Below are 25,762 nucleotides of genomic sequence, written 5' to 3'. Positions count from 1 at the left end.
CCCGCGTTCCCTGTCATTGCAACAGAGGTGTGACAATCTAAAGATGTCAGATAGATGCTTTCACTCTTCTCAGTCCATTCTATAATCTCTGTATCTACAGTCACGTCCATAATTATTGGCACCCTTAATAAAGATGAGCGAAAGAGACTGTATGAAATAAATAATGCAAATTTGGAGCTACACTATATAATGTGGACACCCCTTCAAATGAGTGGATTCGACTATTTCAGCTACGCTCATTGCTGGCAGGTGTATAAGATTGAGCACACAGCCATGCAATCTCCATGCCCAATCTCTACATTGGCAGTAGAATGGCCTTACTGAAGAGCTCATTGACTTTCAACGTGGCACCGTCATAGGATGCCACCGTTCCAACAAGTCAGTTTTCTGCCAAATGTCTGCCCTGCTAGAGCTGCCTCGGTCAACTGCAAGTGCTGTTATTGTGAAGTGGAAACATCTAAGAGCAAAAATGGCTCAGCCACGAAGAGGTAGGCCACACAAGACCAGAAAATGGTAGCACCTAGTGCTGAAGCACGTAGCGCATAAAAAATCATCTGTCCTCGGTTGCAACACTCACTACCCAGTTCCAAACTGCTTCTGGAAGCAGCATCAGCACAATAACTGTTTGTCGGGAGCTTCATGAAATGGGTTTCCATGGCCGAGAAGCTTAAGCTCACTATGCGCAAAGCCAAACGTCGGCTGAAGTGGTGTAACACTCGCCATTTTTGGACTCTGGAGCAGTGGAAACTCGTTCTCTGGGCTGTGGAATCACGCTTCACCATCTGGCAATCCGACAGAAGAATCTGGGTTTGGAGGATGCCAGGAGAATGCTACCTGCCCCAATGCATAGTGTCAACTGTAAAGTTTGGTGGAGGAGGAATAGTGGTCTGGGGCTGTTTTTCATGGTTCGGGGCTAGGCCCCTTAACGCTACAGCATACAATGACATTCTAGACGACTATGTGATTCCAACCTTGTGACAACAGTTTGGGGAAGGCCCGTTTCAACATGACAATGCCCCCGTGCACAAAGCGAGATCCATACAGAAATAGTTTGTCGGGATCGGTGTGGAAGAACTTGACTGGCCTGCACAGAGCCCTGACTTCAACCACATCGAACACCTTTGGAATGAATTGGAATGCCGACTGCGAGCCAGGCCTAATGGCCCAACATCAGTGCCCGACCTCACTAATGCTCTTGTGGATGAATTGAATGAAGTAACACTAACACAGTTTTGCTTGTGCCTGTCGTTTTACCCGTAAACATTACGTCCGCGGAAATGTTTGTAATGACCTGTCAAACACCCCGTTATTAATGGCTGAAATGTGCTCAATGGAATACATTGTCTTTGCGTCTATAGGAACGCTAAAGCTTTGTTTGGGATTGAACGCAACGTCTCGACACATACATCACCAAATAGAGAACAAAGATAACTTTATTTTGATGGGTGTAATTTTTTTGTTGAAGTTTAACAAAATAATAATTTAGTGCAGATGAAATGTTTTCAAATGATATGCGCTGAAATGAAAGCAACTTCCTAACATGTGCCCTCGGATTATAGTGATATTATGTCTGATCTCGCAAACAATGTAAAGTATGTTTAGATAGGTGTTATCTAGAGACAGGCGTGTTGATATTTAATCTGAGCGTATCCTGCTATTGAATTATGCAAAAGACCTTAACAACAACAATAGTTAATGAGGCAGTCTAGACAGCACAAGTGAGTGCAAGTAGGGTAGACAGAGCAGGTGAGTGCAGGTAGGGTAGATAGAGCAGGTGAGTGCAGGTAGGGTAGACAGAGCAGGTGAGTGCAGGTAGAGTAGATAGAGCAGGTGAGTACAGGTAGGGTAGACAGAGCAGGTGAGTGCAGGTAGGGTAGATAGAGCAGGTGAGAGAGCAGGTGAGTGCAGGTAGGGTAGACAGAGCAGGTGAGTACAGGTAGGGTAGACAGAGCAGGTGAGTACATGTAGGGTAGACAGAGCAGGTGAGTGCAGGTAGGGTAGACAGAGCAGGTGATTACAGGTAGGGTAGACAGAGCAGGTGAGTACAGGTAGGGTAGACAGAGCAGGTGATTACAGGTAGGGTAGACAGAGCAGGTGAGTACAGGTAGGGTAGACAGAGCAGGTGAGTGCAGGTAGGGTAGACAGGTGAGTGCAGGTGAGTAGACAGAGCAGGTGAGTGCAGGTGAGGGTAGGGTAGACAGAGCAGGTGAGTACAGGTAGGCTAGACAGAGCAGGTGAGTGCAGGTAGGGTAGACAGAGCAGGTGAGGTAGACAGAGCAGGTGAGTACATGTAGGGTAGACAGAGCAGGTGAGTGCAGGTAGGGTAGACAGAGCAGGTGATTACAGGTAGGGTAGACAGAGCAGGTGAGTACAGGTAGGGTAGACAGAGCAGGTGAGTGCAGGTAGGGTAGACAGAGCAGGTGAGTGCAGGTACAGAGCAGGTGAGTGCAGGTAGGGTAGACAGAGCAGGTGAGTACAGGTAGGCTAGAAAGAGCAGGTGAGTGCAGGTAGGTTAGACAGAGCAGGTGAGTACATGTAGGGTAGACAGAGCAGGTGAGTGCAGGTAGGTTAGACAGAGCAGGTGAGTGCAGGTAGGGTAGACAGAGCAGGTGAGTGCAGGTAGGGTAGACAGAGCAGATAGGGTAAACAGAGCAGGTGAGTGCAGGTAGGGTGGACAGAGCAGGTAGGGTAGACAGAGCAGGCGAGTGCAGGTAGGGTAGACAGAGCAGGTGAGTGCAGGTAGGGTGGACAGAGCAGGTAGGGTAGACAGAGCAGGTGAGTGCAGGTAGGGTAAATAGAGCAGGTGAGTGCAGGTAGGGTAGAAGAGCAGGTGAGTGCAGGTAGGGTAGACAGAGCAGGTGAGTGCAGGTAGGGTAGACAGAGCAGGTGAGTACAGGTAGGGTAAACAGAGCAGGTGAGTGCAGGTAGGGTGGACAGAGCAGGTAGGGTAGACAGAGCAGGTGAGTGCAGGTAGGGTAGACAGAGCAGGTGAGTGCAGGTAGGGTGGACAGAGCAGGTAGGGTTGACAGAGCAGGTGAGTGTAGGTAGGGTAGACAGAGCAAGTGTTTGGTGGTTTCAGCCCTGCCCCACCCCTTTATGTTAATTTAGTCATATATGCAATATGCCCAATGTATTTATGCAAATTAGGCACATATCATTTTCTTTATTTTAACACACCATAATAAAACAATACCTGATACAATATGAACATTTACATATGAATTCATTCTAAAATAAAATAAAAAGGCCATGTTTGACAATAAATTGAATACCTTCCCACCAAAATCCCTCATTATTTGTCCATGGCAGTAAAATGTTTTATGTGCTACAATTCAGTCAATATCTGATGGATTATAAAAATGCAAAAAGTTTGGAGTTTCTTCATCCATTGTCCAACTGTTGTATTTATTAGAATTGTTAAAATTTAAATTTAAAAAAACGATGACCGTTGCTTCTGTTTTCCATAGTGTTGTTGAGTGCTGTGTGTTGATAGATCCTCTCCTGTCGTCCCCAGGCTGAGGTGAATGGGGACATGCCTGCAGCCGACGACAGTGACATGGAGATGACAAATGAGAACAGCCCGCTCACCCTGGCCGAACCTCACTCCCCGTTCAGCCCCAAGCAGAATGGAGATGCTGCCTCACCTGCAGGTCCGGAACACACACACACACACACACACACACACACACTGGACATTCTCGGAAAGCTTTCACCCCTCTCGGTTGACTTCAGGCCTTTGATCTCGTTATCACATAACACCTTCTGACGGTGTTGAGTTACATCGTTCTCTCACCTCTCAACCCTAACCCTTCTCACACAATCTCTGAAACCTGTGTTTTCATAAAGGGGTCAGCATGCTTCAGTTTGAGTGTGCTGGCATACTCCCTGGAAAGACCTTTGCTTGAAAAACAAGAAAAAGCACCAATCGTACTGTTTGTCCATTTTGAGACGCCGTAACCAATATACACTTCCTCAAAATAGTCCAAATTAATCTAAGATAACTCAAGAAACCTGTCATTAATTTTTCAGAGAGATCTTATTTTACATCTAACTAAGTCGTTTGGTGTCTGAAAATGGGTGGTCTCTCATTGAATGACAAAGACTTTATTGAAGAATCCCCACTGTTGACCAAACACAGTTGAAGGGGTGTAGACTTCGGCTCCGAACTCCGTCTTGCCTCCAGAAAGAATGCTGTATATCCGAACAGCCCAAAAAACCCTCACCGAAGTCCAAACCGGAAAAAAACATTACAAAATGTCAGCGTAATTTTGGTAGCCTAGTGGTTAGAGCGTTGGGCCAGTAACTAAAAGGTTGCTGCATCGAATCCCCGAACTGACAAGGTAAAAAATATTTTGTTCTGCTCCTGAACAAGGCACTGTTCCTAGGCCGTCATTGTAAATAAGAATTTGCTCTTAACTGACTTGCCTAGTAAACTATTTTTTTAAATGTTATATATGAACAAATTCTACTGAGCTGTTTTGGCTGGGAAGCGGGCAGATGGCTTAAGTCACCATCCTTACCTTGTATCCCATGTCTCTCTCTCTCAGTTTCTCACCTCCCCTCTCTCTCCCTCTTGCCCCCCCTCTCTCCCTCTTGCCCCCCACCCCTCTCTCCAGACTCAGATGTGAATCAGTTGTCTGGCAGCAGAAAGAGAACTAGGAAGAGGTCCTCAAAGGAGGAGTGCAGCTGGGACTCTACCTACAGTGAGGTGAGTTTCACACACACACACACACACACACACACACACACACACACACACACACACACACACACACACACACTCTGAGGGTGTCTCAGGGGAGTTGGCATATGCAAAAAAAACACATTTTAGTTGTACACCTCATACTCGTACAGGTTACCCACTTGTGCATGGACAAATATCTTCTCCCCCCCCCATTTTTAAAAATGTATTTCAATGTTATGAATATCGCGAGCAACAACAGAATTAACCAATTATTATTTATTTCTCACCTCCTGATATGGAGCAAATTACACTCATTGGAGCCATTTACACTCACTTGCGTATCTGACAAAGGCTTTGAAAAAGCACCTGGGAATAGGCTGCGTAGAGCCGCTGGTTGCTGGTTTAGCTTTCTAGAACATCTGCTCGTAGGGAAAATGCCCTGAGCCCATTACCTTTCTAGCTAAGAGGCTATGTTAAAGTTTATACTTACTCTTCCAATTGTAATGTGGGGAGTTCAAAATAATGACAAACTATCTACCAAATCTGTTTTTTTGTTTTTTTAAATGTGAATTACTTCTCCTTGCATTCACCTGATAAGACAAGACTTGTGATTATTATAATAATTTTTTTGCCTGGGAGGGGGACTCTGGTCAAGAAAAGGTTGAAGACCCCTGCCTGATATAGATATATGCGTGCACACACACACACACACACACACACACACACACACACACACACACACACACACACTGCTCCAGCTTTCTCCCCCAGTCACTGTCATACCTGTGACCCGTAAACCAAAAGAACTGTCTGTCTGTCTGTCTGGCAGACAGCAGGACTAACTGGTTCTAACTGTTAGGGTCACTGCTGGTATCAACTCAGCTTTGATATAACCACACATCTCTCATCAACCGAAACCTGAACGTTGATGATGATCATCCCGTAGCCAGACACCCTCTTCTCACACTCCTCCTGCACCCTGGAACCAAGACAAGCACGGCTGGTAATGCTGAAACCTGAGCTGTGTACAGTTGGTAGAAACGTTTTGAAACGGCGAGGCGATACCTGAAATTGCCCAATAAGAACACAGATTGTTGTGTTTTTTTAAACACTTGCCCTATTAAACACGACTCTGACGCTGTGTTTGCCTGGATCTTCGTCCCCTTGGTACCTATTGGTTGAGTGAAAGGGTTGTGTTGTGTCTTTTTTTTCTACAGCAGAAGGCCAAGGTGGCAGGGGTGGGGGCCTCGGAGTCGGGCTCGGGCCTGAGACAGAGACCTTCTCCCAGGACCATCTTCCAGGCCGGTCTGCTGGCCCCTCACAACAAACCGCGCAGCCGCGAGCAGAGAGGAGGAGGATGCCAGAGTAGGCTGGAGCACCACAGCAGCTCTCTGGTGAGACTAGACTGAATGTGCAACAACGTAATGAACAGACACGATAACTCCCAGGGCATATCCTATCCAGTCTGTCAAAATATTCAGCTCTGAAGTTCATTATTTCCCATCATCTTTTTAATTCACTCAAATTTGACACCCCCTAATAAATGTTTTACTTTGTTCAAACAGTACCCGAGACATTATTTGACATTAAAAGAAGACATTGTGTCAATCGCATTAGCGATGACATGACTAGGTAGTCATGCTTTTGGCAGTCTCTCTGACTCTTGGCCTCAAAAGGCAATACATGTTTCTCTCCGCGTATTCTCTCAGTTCTCTGAGACATGACAAGTCAGCACCTGTAGAAACACACCACCCAGCATGACTTGTCACTCTCAAACAGTCAAACAGACACACACACACACACACACACACACACACAGCAGATATGACGCTCAAAAAGGAGATATGAGTGGGTAGGTAGAGCTAAACCAAACCAAATCGTTGGAGACATAACACCGTAAGTGCTGCCTTTGTTTGAAAGGCTGTGGTGATTATTTCTCTCTCACCCACTTTTTCCTCAGTGTTTATTTTCTGAAGCCTCTTCTTTGCAGCGAGAGCCAGTTAAAACATGATTGTCTGCAGTCCGCCACGTGATGAGATTCCAGAAGTGCTTACTTAAGTCCTCGCCGTCTCCACTTCGTGACGGCGCCGACAACGTTTGGCGCCTCTCTGGATCTCTTTCTTTCCCTCTCTTTCGCTCTCTCTCTCTCTCTCTCTCTCTCTCCCTCTCTCTCTCTCTCTCGTTGCTTTGGTTCGGTTACCACTGAGAATCTTAATTGGTTCGGAAAGAGAAAAGAACACTTGAGCAGGTTTCAAGGTGTTGGTCTGAATTAGCTGTGTAGGTGTGGGAGTCCATTTGAGTCAGGAGGACTAAAACACACACGGATGGCGCTGAGAAATAGGGTTGGGTAGAGCAGAGAACATCAGGACCAACTTAAACCACAAAAAACACATACAAGTTCAACAGTTACTTGGTAACGTTGTGTACTTTACACTGTAGTAAGACAGGTTGTAATGACCAATGTAATACAATACACCCCAACTAACGTTTCATGCATTGTGCCTGCCTTTCCCCCTCCCTATCTCCCTCCCTACCCCTTTCTCTCACTCCACAGAGCCTGGCCTGCGGTGTTGGCCCCGGGCCCCTGGTGTCCGTGGTCCCTGAGGGCCCCTCCCTGGAGCTCCTGGAGCAGGACTCTAAGGACTCGGCCCAGAGCACCTCCAACTCCTCCACCTCCCTGATCTCCCATGCCACAGAGATTGCCTGCCAGCCGGAGTACAAGGTAACTGAACGGGGATCGAGAAGGGGAGAGCGGGGGAGGGGGGTGAGAGAAGGGAGAAATGGAAGAAAAGTGAATATAGGGCCAATAGAAGAGGGAGTGAAGGTGGAACAGAGAAAGAAAGGGGAGGAGATCAAAGAGGTCTCTCATCCCGTCTTCTGTTTGTCCACCTGCAGAGAGAGTGTGTGCGTGGAGCATGGCTAACTGTGTGTGTTTGTACATCTCTGCACCCTTTGATGCCGGCAACCTCACAGGTCTACACAGCTGTGTGGCGTGTGGTTAGTCGGTGGCACATGAAGTAAATGAAGTGTAACATTCTCATGGTAAGACTTGAGTCTTTGTAATGTGTGGTTGGAGACCAACCCGTATCCGCAGTCCCCTAGCAGCGGTATATCCATTATGACTATGTGCACCTGGCGGTGTATCTATTCACTGACATGTCCCTAAGCTAAGACCTCCCCCGTCTCAAACTACAAATCCAGGTCTCACACGCACACCCCGTTTACCCCTCTAAAACGCCCCCCTACTCTCTCTTCCCCTCGCAGGACAACAAGGGTTTTGGTATTGGGGAGCTAGTGTGGGGGAAGATTAAGGGGTTCTCCTGGTGGCCAGGCATCGTGGTCACCTGGCGCGCTACGGGCAAACGACAGGCCACGCATGGCATGAGGTGGCTGCAGTGGTTCGGCGACGGCAAGTTCTCTGAGGTGAGCATTGAGGAAGTGGGTTCCACAACCTTCCGTCATTGTTTTGGGCGAGCAAAACATTTTGGGTGTTATCGTAAGTCTGTCATAAAGTCTGCTGTATTATCAGGGCCAGCATGCACAAAAGCAATGTTTATACCTTGTGCTAACATGTGTCCTGATCTTGTCCACATTCTGATTGTGCCCACATTTTTAGACTTGTGTAGATGATTAAAAGATGCATTCCCTATTCCATAGTTAGGCACGAATTGTATCTGGATATCAAACAAGTGTAAACAGATCTAGATTGTGAAACTATTTAAATAATCATTATACCGGCTTCTAAAATCATTGACAGGTAGCACCATTGCCTTCATAATTATCTTTAAATAAATAAATATTATCTGTATGCCAAAAAATTGCATACAGGAAGGGACTAGGTAATCTGCAGTCACAGTGGCTGGATAAGATAGACATTTTTAATACCATGTGTAGATGCGACACATCTTGATCAGATTGTGATTGAATCATCTTGATCAGATAGTGATTGAATCATCTTGATCAGATAGTGATTGAATCATCTTAATCAGATAGTGATTGAATCATCTTAATCAGATTGTGATTGAATCATCTTGATCAGATTGTGATTGAATCATCTTGATCAGATAGTGATTGAATCATCTTAATCAGATTGTGATTGAATCATCTTAATCAGATAGTGATTAAATCATATTGATCAGATTGTGATTGAATCATCTTAATCAGATGATTGAATCATCTTGATCAGATTGTGATTGAATCATCTTAATCAGATAGTGATTGAATCATCTTAATCAGATAGTGATTGAAATCTTGATCAGATTGTGATTGAATCATCTTGAAGATTGTGATTGAATCATCTTAATCAGATAGTGATTGAATCATCTTAATCAGATTGTGATTGAATCATCTTGATCAGATTGTGATTGAATCATCTTGATCAGATAGTGATTGAATCATCTTAATCAGATTGTGATTGAATCATCTTAATCAGATAGTGATTAAATCATATTGATCTGAACATAAAACCGACCTCACAACCGTTTACAGAGGACACAAATGAAGGTAAACGAAACAATGTAATTAAATGATAATGTAGGCTATACCAACTGAAGGGAACTAATAGTAAATTGCAGTTGAATATCTGTGGTTCTTATTCCTGCTGACAGTCGATGCTGATAGTGGCTAATATTTAACATGATAGAAACAGGAAACAGAGAAAGTCGGGGTAGCCTATAATTAAGACATTAGAGAGTGCCCATCCCTGCAAGTTAAAAGGCTGTACAAATCAAATGATGCATAATGGCACCAGCATTTCATAAACTTTACTTTGGGAAAGTTGATATGTTGATATGCTTCAGTTAGCTGCCATATGACTAGTTTAAATTTTTTCTCCAGCCATCATAAGGTAAAATGGATCTAAAACCATTGTCATTTATAATTAGAATTCCCTTATCATTTACCTAGTTATTATCACGAGCTCTTATCGAGTTGTAAATGACAGTGCGTGGAGAATGGTGTAGATGTTTTTCTCCCCCACTTGGAACCGGTTGGATCGCTAGACCTTATTTACGGTTTCCTCGCGAGAAAAAGGCAGTGGAATTATTAGGGAATTAAGTCAAGGTCAGAATAGGGAGTCTGCGTAGACAACACCTCCGCCACACCTTTGTTTATTCCATCTACATCCCAAATGAATAGCGAGTGAATAGCATGCCGTTCTCATGCTGACGTTATAAGGGTCAGAATATGCATAGAGAGAAAAAAGGGCATAAAAAAAGGGAATTCCACGGTTAACTTGTGTCGGGATTCCCCCCCCCCCATGTGAATGCAGACCTTGTTTTACAGTAAAGCAATGAATGAGGGTTTAACCCTCCATACCTCCACTCATCATCCTTCCTCCAGGTGTCTGCTGACAAGCTGGACTCCATCACTGCTTTCCCCAAGTTCTTCAACCAGGCCTCCTACACCAAGCTGACATCCTACCGCAGGGCCATCTTCCAGGCGCTGGAGGTAAGGAAGGGGGGGTGGGGAGGAGGAGGAGGAGGAGGAGGGGGGTTGAAGAAGAATGTGACAGAGTGAGAAAGGCTATATGTGTGTGGTTTAACGCTTACCTGCCTAGTGCCTACCTTCATGTCAGGTGTGTGTGTGTGTGTGTGTGCTTGTGTGCATGCCAATATAAGTGTGGTTGCCTGTGTGTGTGTGTGCTTGTGTGCATGCCAATATAAGTGTGGTTGCCTGTGTGTGTGTGTGTGCTTGTGTGCATGCCAATATAAGTGTGGTTGCCTGTGTGTGTGTGTGCTTGTGTGCATGCCAATATAAGTGTGGTTGCCTGTGTGTGTGTGTGCTTGTGTGCATGCCAATATAAGTGTGGTTGCCTGTGTGTGTGTGTGTGTGTGCTTGTGTGCATGCCAATATAAGTGTGGTTGCCTGTGTGTGTGTGTGCTTGTGTGCATGCCAATATAAGTGTGGTTGCCTGTGTGGGGGTGTGACAGCTGCACAACAAAGTCAATACAGGGCCTTGCTTTCCCTGCAGTTCCTTTATCAGTCTCTCAATACGAGGAGCTGTTAATCATTTTCAAAGACAGACACAGACAGACAGACAGATAAGCAACATGATGCTAAGTAAGCAACACGATGTTGAAAATAAATCTAAAATACATATTTTCCAGACTTTGAAGTTAGCTTAAATTTAGGTTCTGAATGAAAGGGCAAAATTCTTATTTTCTGGATGTTGAAATAAGGTTAATTTTCAGTTCTGAATGAAAGTTGAAAGTACATCATTGATAGACCAATACATCATTTATAGACCAAGAATCTATGTCCGTGGACGTTGACATTAAGGCCAGACCGCTTCAGATCTAAACCAGACATAGCCATCTATGTTTGGTTCTGCCCCTGAACGAGGCAGTTAACCCACTGTTCCTAGGCTGTCATTGTAAATAAGAATTTGTTCTTAACTGACTTGCCTGGTTAAATAAAAAATGAGTTATCCTGAGCCTATTTGCAATGTGTTTACACAGTGAGAAATGCAGAAATATAAGGATACATACTTGAAACCGCTGATCATGACAATTTAGCCCACAGGATGAAACTCCTGGACAGCAGTTGTGAGTAGCCTGATTGTCCATTTCACCTGTCCTGTGTTTAGGACATGTTGTTTGTTTACATCTCAGCGCATTTTTTATCGTATAGCCCTCCATTTAGGTTAGGCTATTCGATCGGAGAAACATGATGTTTCCGTCTCTTTGCGTTGTCTTTCATTATATCTCCAGCCTGTAGGCTACAGAAAAGGCCACATAGCCTACTGTCTACCATATGCTATATCTGATACATGATTTATGTTTGATCGCTTTTTGGGATGGAACGTCAGTGGAGCGCTGCAGAGATGAATCCCTCCAACAGCACCCTGGACAAGCACGCTGGGAATGGACAAGATAAATATTTTGCTTCCTTGCCTTTGACAAAGTGGGCACTGTTTATCCCAAGGTGGCGTCAGCCCTCAACTAAAAAGCCCATATGCCACTGGTTGAGAGAAATTGTCATAGTTTTTTAGAAGAATTATGTGAGGTTTTATGTGTTGTTGAAGGTGCTTCTTGGCCAGTTTAGCTCAGAAAATGCCGTGCTCCGAAAATGCTGCCTAATCCTGCCTAATGAGCGGGCCGACCCTACTTGTTCTCGACTCCTTGTCATGTTCTTTTGTGTGTTTGTTTGACTCTTTCCTCTGGTTAATGATGATCTGTCCGCCTTTGTGAGATAGAGCGAGAAAGAGGAAGACCTGTGTGTCTAGTGAGATGTCGGTCTGTCTGTGTCCCTGTCTGTCTGACTGACTGTCTGTCTGTCTGTCGGCGAGCACAAGCCCCTTCTTGAAGTAGCCTAGTTCAGTCTGTTGTCTCTGTCTACCAGGTCTGTTTGGTCTCTCTCGTGTGCTTGACTGTCTGTATAGAGTACCTGCCTGTTTGATCACCTGTTTGTTTAGCAAGGCTGACAATCATCTCTTCTCAGCTCCATTCTTCTCTCTGCCCCTCTTCCCCTCTCTCCTCTCACTTTCTCTCTCCCTCCCATCTCTTATTATCTTCCCCTAACCTCCTCCCTCTCCTTCTACCTCCCTTCCCTCTCTCCTTCTCCCCGCCTCCCTTTCCCCCTCCCTCTCTCAGATGGCAAGTCTGCGTGCTGAGAAGACGTTCCCTCAGTGTGAATCAGAGGGCCCAGAAGACCAAGTCAAGCCCATGCTGGACTGGGCCATCGGGGGCTTCCTACCTAAGGGCCAAGAAGGCCTCAAACCCACAGACAACCCTGGTGAGACTCACCAACCAAAGCAAATATAAGGTCTAAATGTCATGGCTGGGGTTTTCTCCTGCCTCCTCCTGTCCTGTCTTGTCTAATGTGGGCACGTTAAAGGGATAGTTAACTTTTTAGAATTGTTTTTTTGTTGAAACTTCTCAAATGCGAATGCAATATTTTAGTTTTCACATCATACAGTAATTGTGAATGTGCCTAGGAAGTACCTATGTAGTCCAATAGATCACTGTTATAGCACCCAACTTAAAGGTGCAATATGCAGAAATTTTGCTGCCATTTTGTTGCTAAAATTCTAATAGTTCAGGTGCTTTCAGTTTATTGTACCATCTAAACCGCTGTGAAATATATTTTCAATAACCAAAAATATTATATTATGTACAAAATCGAAAAATAAAAGAGGCAAAAACAAGATTTATGAACGGGAAGCATAGAAATAGTGCATTTATAACAGATCTACTGCTTCTTGAGAGTGACAGATCCATAACTCATATTTCAAATCAAATCAAATCAAATCAAATTTATTTATATAGCCCTTCGTACATCAGTTGATATCTCAAAGTGCTGTACAGAAACCCAGCCTAAAACCCCAAACAGCAAGCAATGCAGGTGTAGAAGCACGGTGGCTAGGAAAAACTCCCTAGAAAGGCCAAAACCTAGGAAGAAACCTAGAGAGGAACCAGGCTATGTGGGGTGGCCAGTCCTCTTCTGGCTGTGCCGGGTGGAGATTATAACAGAACATAGCAAAGATGTTCAAATGTTCATAAATGACCAGCATGGTCGAATAATAATAAGGCAGAACAGTTGAAACTGGAGCAGCAGCACAGTCAGGTGGAAGTTGAAACTGGAGCAGCAGCATGGCCAGGTGGACTGGGGACAGCAAGGAGTCATCATATTTCTATGTGAATTTGGTCGGGTCACCCCAAAAAGTTACATATTGTGGCTTTAAACGATAGCCCCAGTTAGGGCTGAGACAATAGTTGCTGACATATTTAAGAGTTCCACCATTACTTTCTCTTGGACAATATGACACGTTTTTAATTAAATACTTTTAAGACTGACGTAATTTATTCCTGTCTCTACATGGCATCCTAATCTGCCTCTCCTATCTCTGTCACATGATCGGTTAACTGTATGTTGGCACGTTGGTATTTCATTAGAGAGGAGGGGTGGTTATAGCCTATGTACCAGTTCCTTTAGCTAATCTACTTCCTGTTCTTTCCACTAGTTCCCACAGCCACAAAGTCAAAATGGCCTAGATCGTAAAAATGTATGAAAAGGTTAGGTTTAGGCATAAGGTTAGCAGTGGGGCTAAGGTTAGGGTCAGGTTTAGGTTTAAAACAGTGGAGGCTGCTTGAGGGAACAGTTCATAATAATGGCTGGAACGGACCAAATGGAATGGCGTCAAATACATGGATACCATGTGTATTTTCTATCATTCCACTGATTCTGCTCCAGCCATTACCACTAGCCCGATCTCCCCAATTAAGGTGCCACCAACCTCCTGTGGTTTAAAATCAGATTGTAACAAGAGAAGTGTTAGAAATATATGGGGTTTATGACTTTGTGGCTGTGGTAGCTAGTGATGACCAAAGTTGCTAGCTCACATCGAAATTCTCAAACTAAATACATACTGCAATTCCAACCACAAAATGTCATCTTAGTTTTGATTTCAAACCTAAAAATACCACAACTTGCCTAGGTAACAGCTAAATGTTTGTTTTAGACTTTTGTTCTAAATTCTATTTCTATTTCCGAAGCTCCGCATGCGGGATAATATTCATGTTATTTCCAACAACCAATGAGCAACTCCACCGTAGATACAGCGCATATTGAGTGTTGAGATTGCCAAAAGGCCCGTCTCTTTTGCAATGACAAGGAGTGGAATGTTAGCAGAGAAGGCTGGTACTCACACTAGGGTGGTTAAGGGTTGTTTTATTATGTCATCCACCATACTCCGGAGGTAAGGGTTCAATAGGTTTGTCGGGTCTAGTGGGCCAATATTACTTGGCCAATAATACACAGTAATATCAACTGGTATACAGTAATATTACATATATTCGTTGAGTATTTTAGGTACCGTATACTTTCTTCTACATGCTTTGACGGTTGCGCGCGCGCGCGCGTGTGTGTATCTGTATCTCTGTGTGTGTGTGTGTGTGTGTGTGTGTGTGTGTGTGTGTGTGTGTGTGTGTGTGTGTGTGTGTGTGTGTGTGTGTGTGTGTGTGTGTGTGTGTGTGTGTGTGTGTGTGTGTGTGTGTTGTCCTCTCCAGATAGCAGCACGTTGAACCACCAGGTTTTGGACGTCAGTCTGCCAGAGTATTTCCCGACAGCCAAGAGGCCCCGCGTCAGCCTGTGTAAGGCCAAAAGCGGCCCAGAGGAGGTCTACAGTCGAGGTCAGAGGTCAACCAAATGGGTCAACCCGGGGTTATCAGGGTCGTATTTATTTAAGGCACCAAACGGAAGAAAACAGAAACGGGGAGGGGACTTCTTGGATTTGTTCGATAAGAAACACTCATTTCCCATTTTTCTGACATTTTATGCCCTAATGAATACGATCCTGGAGTCGTCTGTGATTTATTGCTGTGGCATGTTATTATTCATGTGACTCAAGACCTGTCTTTAATTGTTGACCTGCATGTGTCTCTCTCCTCTCTGCCCTTCAGAACAAATGGTGCATGAAGTTTTGAAGAATAACAGAAGTATAGAAGGTACGTTCTCCTTTTAGTTTCAGATATTTCTTTCTAGTTGACATACAAGGGTCTTCAGATATTGTTGTAGAAAGTATTCATACCCCTTGACTTATTCCACATTGAAACCACATTTTCTTCCTCACCCACCCATTCCTTCTTTTCACTCTGTCAATTAGGTTAGTGTTGTGGAGTAACTACAATGTTGTTGATCCATCCTCAGTTTTCTCCTGCAACAGCCATTAAACTCTGTAACTATTTTAAAATCACCTTTGACCTCATGGTGAAATCCTTAAGAAGGACACCTGTATCTTTGTGGTGACTGCGTGTATTGATACACCATCCAAAGTGGAATTGATGACTTCACCGTGCTCAAAGGGATATTCAATGTCTGCTTTTTATTTGTACCCGTCTACCAATAGGTGCCCCTCTTTACGAGGCATTGGAAAGCTTCCCTGGTCTTTGTGGTTGAATCTGTGTTTTAAATTCACTGCTCCACTGAGGGACCTTACAGATATTTGTATGTGTGGGGTAGAGTTGAGATAGTCATTTAAAAAATCACGTTAAACACTTTTATTGCACACAGAGTGAGTACATACAATTCATTAAGCACATTTTTACTCCTGGACTTTTTTAGGCTTGCATAACAAAGGGGTTGAATATTTATTGACTCAAGACATTTCAGATTTTCATTTTGTATTCCTTTTAAAAAATATATATTTTTAACACTTTGACCTTATGGGATATTGTGGGTAGGCCAGTGACTAAAAAACACCTCAACCCGTTTTAAATTCAGGCTGTAACACAACAAAATGCTCATATTTGTTTCGTGCAGACTTTTGCCTCTCTTGCGGGAAGACAAGAGTGGCAACCTTCCACCCACTTTTTGAAGGAGGCCTTTGCCAAGCATGCAAGGTTAGTGCACTTCTCTAATGCCCTCTCATTCAGAAATGACACGCCGACAAGAAATACACCTATATTACATTTACACTGTCATCACTGTCATCAGTCTCACACAGCCATCTTTACCAACCGCCACTGAGTCTCGATCCCATTGAAAGAGTCAGGACACCCTGAGGTGAATGACACCTACCTACCTGGACGTATAATCTAATCCTGAATCCCTGCGCTGGGGGTGATAGTGTGTATTCGTGTGTTTGTGCGGCTCTCTGGAGGAAGACTTTCCACAGAAGTCATCTAGAGCTATTTTGTCAATAGAACCACTGTGTTCAGAACTTAAGAGTGAGACATGCCTAGTCCTGCCTCTCTTGTGTCAGGGACTAGAAGCATCGATACCAGGCCTGGCTGACTGCTTCTATTGACATTACCTCCAGTCCAATAGATCATTACCACAGGTGTGACTGTTCACTACATGATCATATTACGTCATCTCATCCAGACCTGGGTTCAATTGCTATTCGGAGTCTTCCAAATACTTTTAGCGTTTGCTTTAGCTTGTATGGAGTGCCAGAGCTGCAGGGTTTGTGGCGTTGCGACTATTCTATTTGCTCCAGGAAAGCTTAAAGCTCATCATTGTTGAACCCAGGTCTAATCACACCATCTTATTGGGTTTCTGAAGCAATGGCCTTTATCCAGACTTATCGAGGTCTCAGGAAGTTCTTATAGAAACTATTGGCTGAAGCATTCTCTTTATTATTAGCAGCTTTGTTGTTATGGGCTCGGTTCCATCATAGTTCAAATAGCTATGGTTCAGCACCTTGTTAAGTGCAATGGGTGCATGGTGAGTGACTGGTACAATTGAAGTGATGTTGATGTCAGTTTACAGCTTTGTCAATGTGTCCCAGAGCGGTGCCTTTGTGTCTGTGGACTTTGGTCTCTGTGTTTAAAATACACAGATGTTAATATTTCCCTTCCCAGCAACTGAGGCCTAGACCGAACCATGAAAAACAGACAACAAACCCAGACCATTATTCCTCCTCCACCAAACTTTACAGTTGGCACTATGCATTCGGGCAGGTAGTGTTCTCCTGGCATCTGCCAAACCCAGATTTGTCCGTCGGGATTGCCAGATGGTGAAGCGTCACTCCAGAGAACATGTTTCCACTGCTCAAGAGTCTAATGGCGGTGACCTTTACACCACTCTGGCCGACGCTTGGCATTGCGCATGGTGATCTTAGGCTTGTGTGCGGCTGCTTGACCATGGAAACCCATTTCATGAAGCTCCCGACGAACAGTTCTTGTGCTGACGTTGCTTCCAGAGGCAGTTTGGGAACTCCGTAGTGAGGACAGATGATTTTTACGTGTTACGAGCTTCAGCACTCGGCGGTCCCATTCTGTGAGCTTGTGTGGCCTATCACTTCGCGGCTGAGCCGTTGTTGTTTCTAGATGTTTCCACTTCACAATAACAGCATTTACAGTTGACCGGGGCAGGTCTAGCAGAGCAGAAATTTGACAAACTGACTTGTTGGAAAGGTGGCATCCTATGATGGTGTCACGTTGAAAATCACTGTAAAACGGTGTCACGTTGAAAGTCACTTCAGTAAGGCCATTCTACTGCCAGTGTTTGTCAATGGAGATTGCATGGCGGTGTGCTCGATTTTATACCCATGTCAGCAACAGGTGTGGCTGAAATAGTCAAATCCACTCATTTGAAGGGGTGTCCAGATACTTCTGTGTATATTGTGGATCTTTGTATTCGAATTCTTGTTTGATTTCCTGCCTTACCATAGATGCTCGAACTGGTTAAAGATCCTGGTGTCAAGAAATGTGGTATTTTGTTGTTGTTCTGTAAGTGAACACTGGCATCTAGATATTGTTGTTAATGACTGTTGTTGCGTGCGTGTGGTAGGACGTGTATCTGGAGATATCCTACATGTATGATGACGACGGCTACCAATCCTACTGCACGGTGTGCTGCGGGGGCCGCGAGGTGCTACTGTGTGGGAACGCCAACTGCTGCAGGTTTGGACTCAACACTCACCTCGTTAACCGTATCTCGGTAATCTTCTGAGAGTGTGGCCCAAATGCTACCCTTGTCCCATTTATACAGTCTTAGGGAAAAAAGGGGCGCTTTCTAGAACCGAAAAAGGTTCTTCCGCTGTCCCCATAGGAGAACCCTTTCCAGTGAGGTTTCTGCATGGAACCCAAAAGGTTTCTCCTTTGGGGGCAGCTGAAGAATGCTCTTGGAACCTCTTTTTTTTCCTAAAAGTGCAGTGCACTACTTTATGGGCTGTGGTCAAAAGTAGTGCACTAGGGAATATGGTGCTATTTGGGACGGGCTGTATCTATACTGTGTCATTAGTGTATTATTCTGCATCTTAACTGTAATCTGCTGTATCTTAGTTCATTTCACGTCTTTTACGTTTTGCCTTTTCAGTCTGCTTCTACTTTTTCTTTCGCTCTCCTTTCTCTCTAACCTGTTGATTAGATGTACACTGCTGTGAAAAAGTATTTATTTTCTATTTTTACATATTTTTTTATACGGAATGTACTGTTTGGTTTTGCCAGACGTAAAGGAACCCATCTCGTCCGAAAAGTTGACTCAAGTTTGCCAACGAAAAAAGCACCTGGATGATCATCAAGACTCTTGGTAGAATGTTCTATGGACAGATGAGTCAAAAGTATAACTTTTTGGACGACATAGGTCCCATTATGCCTGGCGAACACCAAACACTGAATTCCAAACACTGAACACCAAACACTGAACCTTATACCATATCAAGCATGGGGTTGGTAATGTGATGGTTTGGGCATGCTCTGCTGCCTCGGGACCTGGTTGACTTGTCTTAATAGAAGGAACCATGAATTTTGCTCTGTATCAGAGAATTCTACAGGAGAATGTCAGGCCATCTGTCTGAGCTGAAGCTGAAGCGCAGCTGGGTCATACAGCAAGACAATGATCCAAAACACACAATCAAGGCTACATGAAAATGGCTAAATAGCAACAAATATGAAGTTTTGGAATGGCCTAGTCAAAGTCCAGACCTAATCCCAATTGAGATGTTGTGGCAGGACTTGAAACGAGCAGTTCATGCTTGATAACCTACAAATGTTGCTGAGTTAAAGCAGTTCTGCATGCAGGACCAGACCAAAATTCCTCCACAGCGACATTAGAGACTGATCAACAACTACAGGAAGCATTTGGTTGCATTCATTGCAGCTAAAGGTGGCACAACCAGTTATTGAGTTTTTCACATAAGGGAATTGGTTGTTGCATAACTTTGTTAATTAAATAAATGAGGTATATTTTTTTTGTGTTACTTTAAACTTTATCCAATATTAGATTTTGGTTAAAGATCTGATAACATTCAGTATAAAAAAATATACAAAAATAGAGAAAATCAGAAAGGGGGCAAATATTTGTTCACAGCACTGTCTATGTTTCCTCAATGCTACCTTTTATTTTCACTAGTTCCACCTGCTTTCTCTCTCTGCTTTTCCCCATCTCTCTGTCCCACAAATCTCCCCCCATTCCCCCATATCTCTCTCCCCCTCCCCATTCCCACAAATCTCTCTCCCCCCTCTCCCATTCCCCCCCCCTGCACCATATCCCTCTCTCCCCCTCTCTCCCATCTCTCCCCCTCCCCCTCATATCTCTCTCTCCCCCCCACAAATCCCCCCATTCCCCCCATATCCCTCTCTTTCCCCATCTCTCCCTCCCATCTCTCCCCCTGCCCCATATCCTCTCTCCCCTCTCCCCTCTCTCCACCCTCTCTATCCCTCTCCCTGCCTTTCCTCCCCATTCTCCCTCCCCCCATCCCCTTCCCCCACTCCCATATCCCTCTCTCCCCCCTGCCTTCCCTCCACCCTTCCCTCCCCTCCCTCTCCCCCCTCCCCTTCCCCCACTCCCATCCATCTCCCCCCTTTTCCCCACCCTCAACCATCTCCCCTTTTCCCCATCACCTTACCCCCGTCTGTCTCCTCCCCTGCAGGTGTTTCTGTGTCGACTGTCTGGACATTCTGGTGGGCGCAGGGGCGTCGAACAGTGCCCGTAACCTGGACCCGTGGCGCTGTTTCATGTGCCAGCCCCTGCAGAACTACGGCGTGCTCAAACGACGCCACGACTGGAGCATGAAGCTGCAGGAGTTCTTCGTCAACGACAACGGCCAGGAGTTTGTGAGTCCCATCAAGATGCTTTAGTTAACTCCTCACATTGACCCTTGTCCCACTACCCAGGCCAAACTAACTTCGCTCATACAGCAGTAGGGCCTGTCGTTCTTCTTGGTCAGGTCACAGGGTCAGGAAAAGTTCAGGGTCCCACTGCATAGCAACACTACTAGAGTACATACAGTGTCTGTGTTTGTTTATATAAACATTTTGATTTGGTCTATATGTTTCTCAGGAAAGCCCAAAGATCTACCGGGCTGTCCCTGCAGAACAGAGGCGCCCCATCCGCGTGCTCTCACTGTTCGATGGCATCGCCACTGGTAAGTGTGTGTGTGTGTGTGTGTGTGTGTGTGTGTGTGCGCGTTAATGCATTACTCAAGTGTAATATTCAGAACCCGCAAAAAAAAAATATTGACGTATGTTTACCTGTGTGTGTTTAGGGTACTTAGTGCTACGAGACCTAGGATTCAAAGTGGACCATTATATTGCGTCAGAGGTGTGTGAAGATTCCATATCGGTGGGGGTCGTCCGACATGAAGGAAGAATCCAGTATGTGCACGATGTGCGCAACATCTCCAGGAAGAATGTAAGCAGATCTCCCTCCCTCTTTCTCTCTCTCTCTCTCTCTCTCTCTTCTCTCTTTAAAGTCTTTACATATGGTTGGGCAGGACAAATTGAATCTAAGTTAAATCATATAGAGGGAGGGGTGAGAGAGAGGAGAGTAGAGTAGAGTACTAGGTTTGTCTCTAAAGCAAAGATCCAATCCGTTCCCCAATGGCTCATTATGTTGTCGTGTAAAGCAGGTGCTTCTTTTCCTTCTCATAATTCAACATATTTAACAAAAGTAACACATTACTTTACAATGTCACTTTGTGTGCAAAGTAATAAGTTATATTACTTTGTTTACTTTCATGGAAAAAATCTTAATCTCCCTGTTTGTTTGACTGTCGGAGGGAGCAAGGCGATCCGTGTGCACTCTACCAAAGATTACTAACTCTTGTTTGATCGCTGGTTTCTCCTTTCATCGGTGGCGCTGCTTTCCTGTACTAGTCTACAAGTACTGCCCTATCATATGGGCTGCTTAATTAGCCATATGTACTACCGTTCAAAAGTTTGGTGTCACTTAGAAATGTTCTTGTTTTTTAAAGAAAAGCACATTTTTTGTCCATTAAAATAACATCAAATTGATCAGAAATACAGTGTAGACATTGTTAATGTTGTAAATGACTATTGTAGCTGGAAATGGCTGATCTTTAATGGAATATCTACATAGGTGTACAGAGGCCCATTATCAGCAACCATCACTCCTGTGTTCCAATGGCACGTTGTGTTAGCGATTCCAAGTTTATCATTTTAAAAGGCTAATTAATCATTAGAAAACCTGTTTGCAATTATGTTAGCACAGCTGAAAACTGTGGTCCTGATTAAAGAAGCAATAAAACTGGCCTTCTTTAGACTAGTTGAGTATCTGGAGCATCAGCATTAGTGGGTTCGATTACAGGCTCAAAATGGACAGAAACAAAGAACTTTCTTCTGAAACTCGTCTGTCTATTCTTGTGCTGAGAAATGAAGGATATTCCATGCGAGAAATTGGCAAGAAACTGAAGACCTCGTACAACTCTGTTTGCTACTCCCTTCACAGAACAGCGCAAACAGTCTCAAACCAGAATAGAAAGAGGAGTGGGAGGCCCCGGTGCACAACTGAGCACATTAGAGTGTCTAGTTTGAGAAACAGACTAGAGGTCAACCGAAAATGATTTTTCAACGCCGATACCGATTATTGGAGGACCAAAAAAAGCTGTTACCGATTAGTCGGGCGATTTTATATATATATTTGTACCCTCAAAACACCAGTCTCAACGTCAACAGTGAAGAGACGACTCTGGGACGCTGGCCTTCTAGGCAGAGTTGTAAAGAAAAAGCCATATCTCAGACTGGCCAATAAAAATAAAAGATTAGGACGGGCAAAAGAACATAGACACTGGACAGAGGAAGATTGGAGAAAAGTGTTATGGACAGACAAATCTAATTTTGAGGTGTCCGGATCACAAAGAAGAACATTTGTGAGATGAAGAAAAAATGAAAAGATGCTGGAGGAGTGCTTGACGCCATCTGTCAAGCATGTTGGAGGCAATGTGATGGTCTGGGGTGGTTTGGTGGTGGTATAGTGGGAGATTTGTACAGGGTAAAAGGGATCTTAAAGAATGAAGGCCATCACTCCATTTTGCAACGCGATGCCATACCCTGTGAACGGCGCTTAATTGGAGACAATTTCCTACTACAACAGGACAATGACCCAAAGCACAGCTTCAAACTAATAAAAAAATCATTATTTATAACCTTGTCAACGTCTTGACTATATTTCCTATTCATAATTGCAACTCATGAAAAACAAGGACATTTCTAAGTGACCCCATACTTTTGAACGGTAGTGTATACTGTAAGCCAAACATCTGTACTGATTTCCTATCTTTTGATTCCAAATCTTTCTCTCAAGACGTAGAGATGAATAAAGGGAACACTTGCCACTAGGCAGGAAAGCCCACTATGGGCTTTGCTATCACAGAAGCAATCAATGGCAAAGATCAGAGGTGCAACCTCTCTAAAAATTATTGTTGGTGCTATTTTATAAACAATACAAATCATTGGATTATGGAAACATGCGGCAGGTATAGTAACTGTAATAATATTACCCAATTTGAAAAAGTTATGCGTTACTTTACTCCATTACTCAATAATGTAATCTGATTACGTTCAGTGCCTTGCAAAAGTATTCACCCCCTTGGCATTTTTCCTATTTTGTTGCATTAACCTGTAATTTAAATAGATTTTTATTTGGATTTCATGTAATGGACATACACAAAATAGTCCAAATTGGTGAAGTGAATTGAAAAAAAATGTAAACTGAAAAGTGGTGCGTGCATATGTATGCACCCCCTTTGCTATGAAGCCCCTAAATAAGATCTGGTGCAGCCAATTACCTTCAGAAGTCACATAATTAGTTAAATAAAGTGCACTTGTGTACAATCTAAGTGTCACATGATCTGTCACGTGATCTCAGTATATATATTTTTTCACCTGTTGTGAAAGGCCCCAGAGTCTGCAACACCACTAAGCAAGGGGCACCACCAAGCAAGCGACATAATGAAGACCAAGGAACTCTCCTAACAGGTCAGGGACAAAGTTGTGGAGAAGTACAGAGAGTAGGCAACAAAGAGACCAAAGATAACCCTGAAGGAGCAGCAAAGCTCCACAGTGGAGATTGGAGTATCTGTCCATTGGACCACTTTAAGCCGAGCACTCCACAGAGCTGGGCTTTACGGAAGAGTGGCCAGAAAAAAGCCATTGCTTAAGGAAATAAATAAGCAAACACGTTTGGTGTTCGCCAAAGGGCATGTGGGAGACTCCCCAAACATATGGAAGAACGTACTATGGTTAGATGAGACAAAAATGTAGCTTTTTGGCCAACAAGGAAAATGCTATGTCTGGCGAAAACCCAACACCTCTCATCACTCCAAGAATTCCATCCCCACATTGAAGCATGGTGGTGGCAGCATCATTCTGTGGGTATGTTTTTCATCGGCAGGGACTGGGAAACTGGTCAGAATTGAAGGAATGATGGATGGCGCTATATACATGGAAATTCTTGAGGGAAACCTGTTTCAGTCTTCCAGAGATTTGAGTCTGGGACGGATGTTCACCTTCCAGCAGGACAATGAACCCTAAACATACTGCTAAAGCAACACTTGAGTGATTTAAGGGGAAACATTTAAATGTCTTGGAATGGCCAAGTCAAAGCCCAGACCTCAATCTGTGGTTTGACTTAAAGATTGCTGTACACCAGCGGAACCCATCCAACTTGAAGGAGGTGGATCAGTTTTGCCTTTGAGAATGGGCAACAATCCCAGTGGCTAGATGTGCCAAGCTTATAGAGTCATACCCCAAGAGACTTGCAGCTGTAATTGCTGCAAAAGTTGTCTCTACAAAGTATTGACTTTGGGGGGGTGAATAGTTATGCACACTCAAGTTCTGTTTTTTGTCTTATTTCTTGTTTGTTTCGCAATAAAAAAATATATTTTGCATCTTCAAAGTGTTAGGCATGTTGTGTAAATCAAATGATACAAACCCCCCAAAATCTATTTTAATTCCAGGTTGTAAGGCAACAAAATAGGAAAAATGCCAAGGGGGTGAATACTTTCGCAAGCCACTTTTGCCACAAGTGTCACTTTTGTAATGCATTACCCCCAACACAGGTCATAAGGAGTAGTCCTCGTCAGTGTCATGGAAAATCAAACAATTGCACACATTCATACCACACACCTGTTACTGGTTTGTCCTGTCTGGACCAGGCCATTGCCTGTCCAGACAGGACAGTAGTACCTTATTGTAACCTAATGAGCCTCACCTTATAGTCAATGCCCTCCCCCCTGACCTACATTATGTGGATCCACAATGAAACCTATACAAACTCATGGGCTCGCAAGGACTCTTTTGAGAGCTTCAACACAAGAGCACAAACATGCAAACACATCAACAGACAACATTAACCACTTCCAAGTCGAACCTAAACACATAGCTCCACCACAGCTGCAGAGAGGGGCGTGCTGGCGGGTTGCACGAGAGTCCGTGAGGTCATCTGGTTTAGAGGACAAAGCACAGCCTCTTGTCAGAGTAAATCCCCCAGAACCCATTCACCCCTTTGTCAGCGACTCAGAGCACTCCTCAAAGAGAGGCTGGGCCCGGAGAGGGTCTGCTCTGGCCCTGCTTGGGGAAGCTACACTCTCTCTCTCTCTCTCTCTCTCTATCCAAGGCCTTTGTCACAGATGAAAAGGCCCCTATGTAGAGCTGGGGAGGAGGGGGTGTTCTGTAGGGAAGTGGGGTGGGTGGTATGGGGGGGTCTGTATGGGTCGTTCTGTAGGGTGGGGGTTGGTGTTTATACAGTGCCTTCAGAAAGTATTCACACCCCTTGACTTTTTCCACATTTTGATGTGTTGTGTTTCATTCTTACAAATTAAATATGAAAAGCTGAAATGTCTTGAGTCAGTAAGTATTCAACCCCTTTGTTATGGCAAGCCTAAATATGTTCAGGAGTAAACACTTGCTTAAGAAGTCACGTACTGTATGTAAATGTGATATCACTTTTTTTTGTATACATTTGCGAAAATGTCTAAAATCCTGTTTTTAGTTTGTTATTATGAGTTATTGTGTGTAGATTGATGAGGGGGGAAAACTATTTAATCCATTTTAGATTAAGGCTATAATGTAACAAAATGTGGAAAAAGTTAAGGGGTCTGAATACTTTCTAAATGCACTGTAATAAGTTGCATGGACTCTGTGTGCAATAATAGTGTTTAACGTGATTTTTAAATGACTACGTGATCTCTGTTCCCCACACATACAATTATCTGTAAGCTCCCTCAGTCGAGCAGTGAATTTCAAACACAGATTCAACCACAAAGACCAGGGATCTTTTCCAATGCCTCACAAAGAAGGGCACTTATTGGTAGATGGGTATAAAAAAAGGTGGACATTGAATATTCATTTTAGCATGGATGGTGTATGAATACACCCAGTCACGACAAAGATA

The 25,762-nt window shown here is 44.1% G+C and overlaps 1 protein-coding gene across 5 annotated transcripts in view; it reads left to right on the top strand.

Moving 5' to 3' along the window:
- LOC112215861 (DNA (cytosine-5)-methyltransferase 3B) overlaps positions 1 to 25,762 on the top strand; it is a 102,288-nt gene that overhangs the window by 57,689 nt on the left and 18,837 nt on the right. For 4 of the 5 annotated variants that reach the window (XM_042299325.1, XM_042299326.1, XM_042299323.1 and 1 more), the window contains exons 3-16: positions 3,515 to 3,650; positions 4,617 to 4,708; positions 5,902 to 6,078; positions 7,239 to 7,406; positions 7,949 to 8,107; positions 10,025 to 10,132; positions 12,277 to 12,418; positions 14,692 to 14,814; positions 15,085 to 15,129; positions 15,944 to 16,023; positions 17,918 to 18,030; positions 20,001 to 20,184; positions 20,402 to 20,495; positions 20,616 to 20,761. In XM_042299325.1, the coding sequence (XP_042155259.1) occupies positions 3,515 to 3,650; positions 4,617 to 4,708; positions 5,902 to 6,078; positions 7,239 to 7,406; positions 7,949 to 8,107; positions 10,025 to 10,132; positions 12,277 to 12,418; positions 14,692 to 14,814; positions 15,085 to 15,129; positions 15,944 to 16,023; positions 17,918 to 18,030; positions 20,001 to 20,184; positions 20,402 to 20,495; positions 20,616 to 20,761 (1,767 nt within the window). The remainder of the gene's footprint in view (positions 1 to 3,514; positions 3,651 to 4,616; positions 4,709 to 5,901; positions 6,079 to 7,238; positions 7,407 to 7,948; positions 8,108 to 10,024; positions 10,133 to 12,276; positions 12,419 to 14,691; positions 14,815 to 15,084; positions 15,130 to 15,943; positions 16,024 to 17,917; positions 18,031 to 20,000; positions 20,185 to 20,401; positions 20,496 to 20,615; positions 20,762 to 25,762) is intronic. The other variant, XM_042299327.1, reaches the window with a different exon arrangement.

The sequence above is a fragment of the Oncorhynchus tshawytscha genome, linkage group LG16 (genome assembly GCF_018296145.1).
Source record: "Oncorhynchus tshawytscha isolate Ot180627B linkage group LG16, Otsh_v2.0, whole genome shotgun sequence".
NCBI lineage: Eukaryota > Metazoa > Chordata > Actinopteri > Salmoniformes > Salmonidae > Oncorhynchus > Oncorhynchus tshawytscha.
The sequence above is the reverse complement of the archived record's forward strand: the minus strand, read 5'-3'. Positions and strand labels throughout refer to the sequence as shown.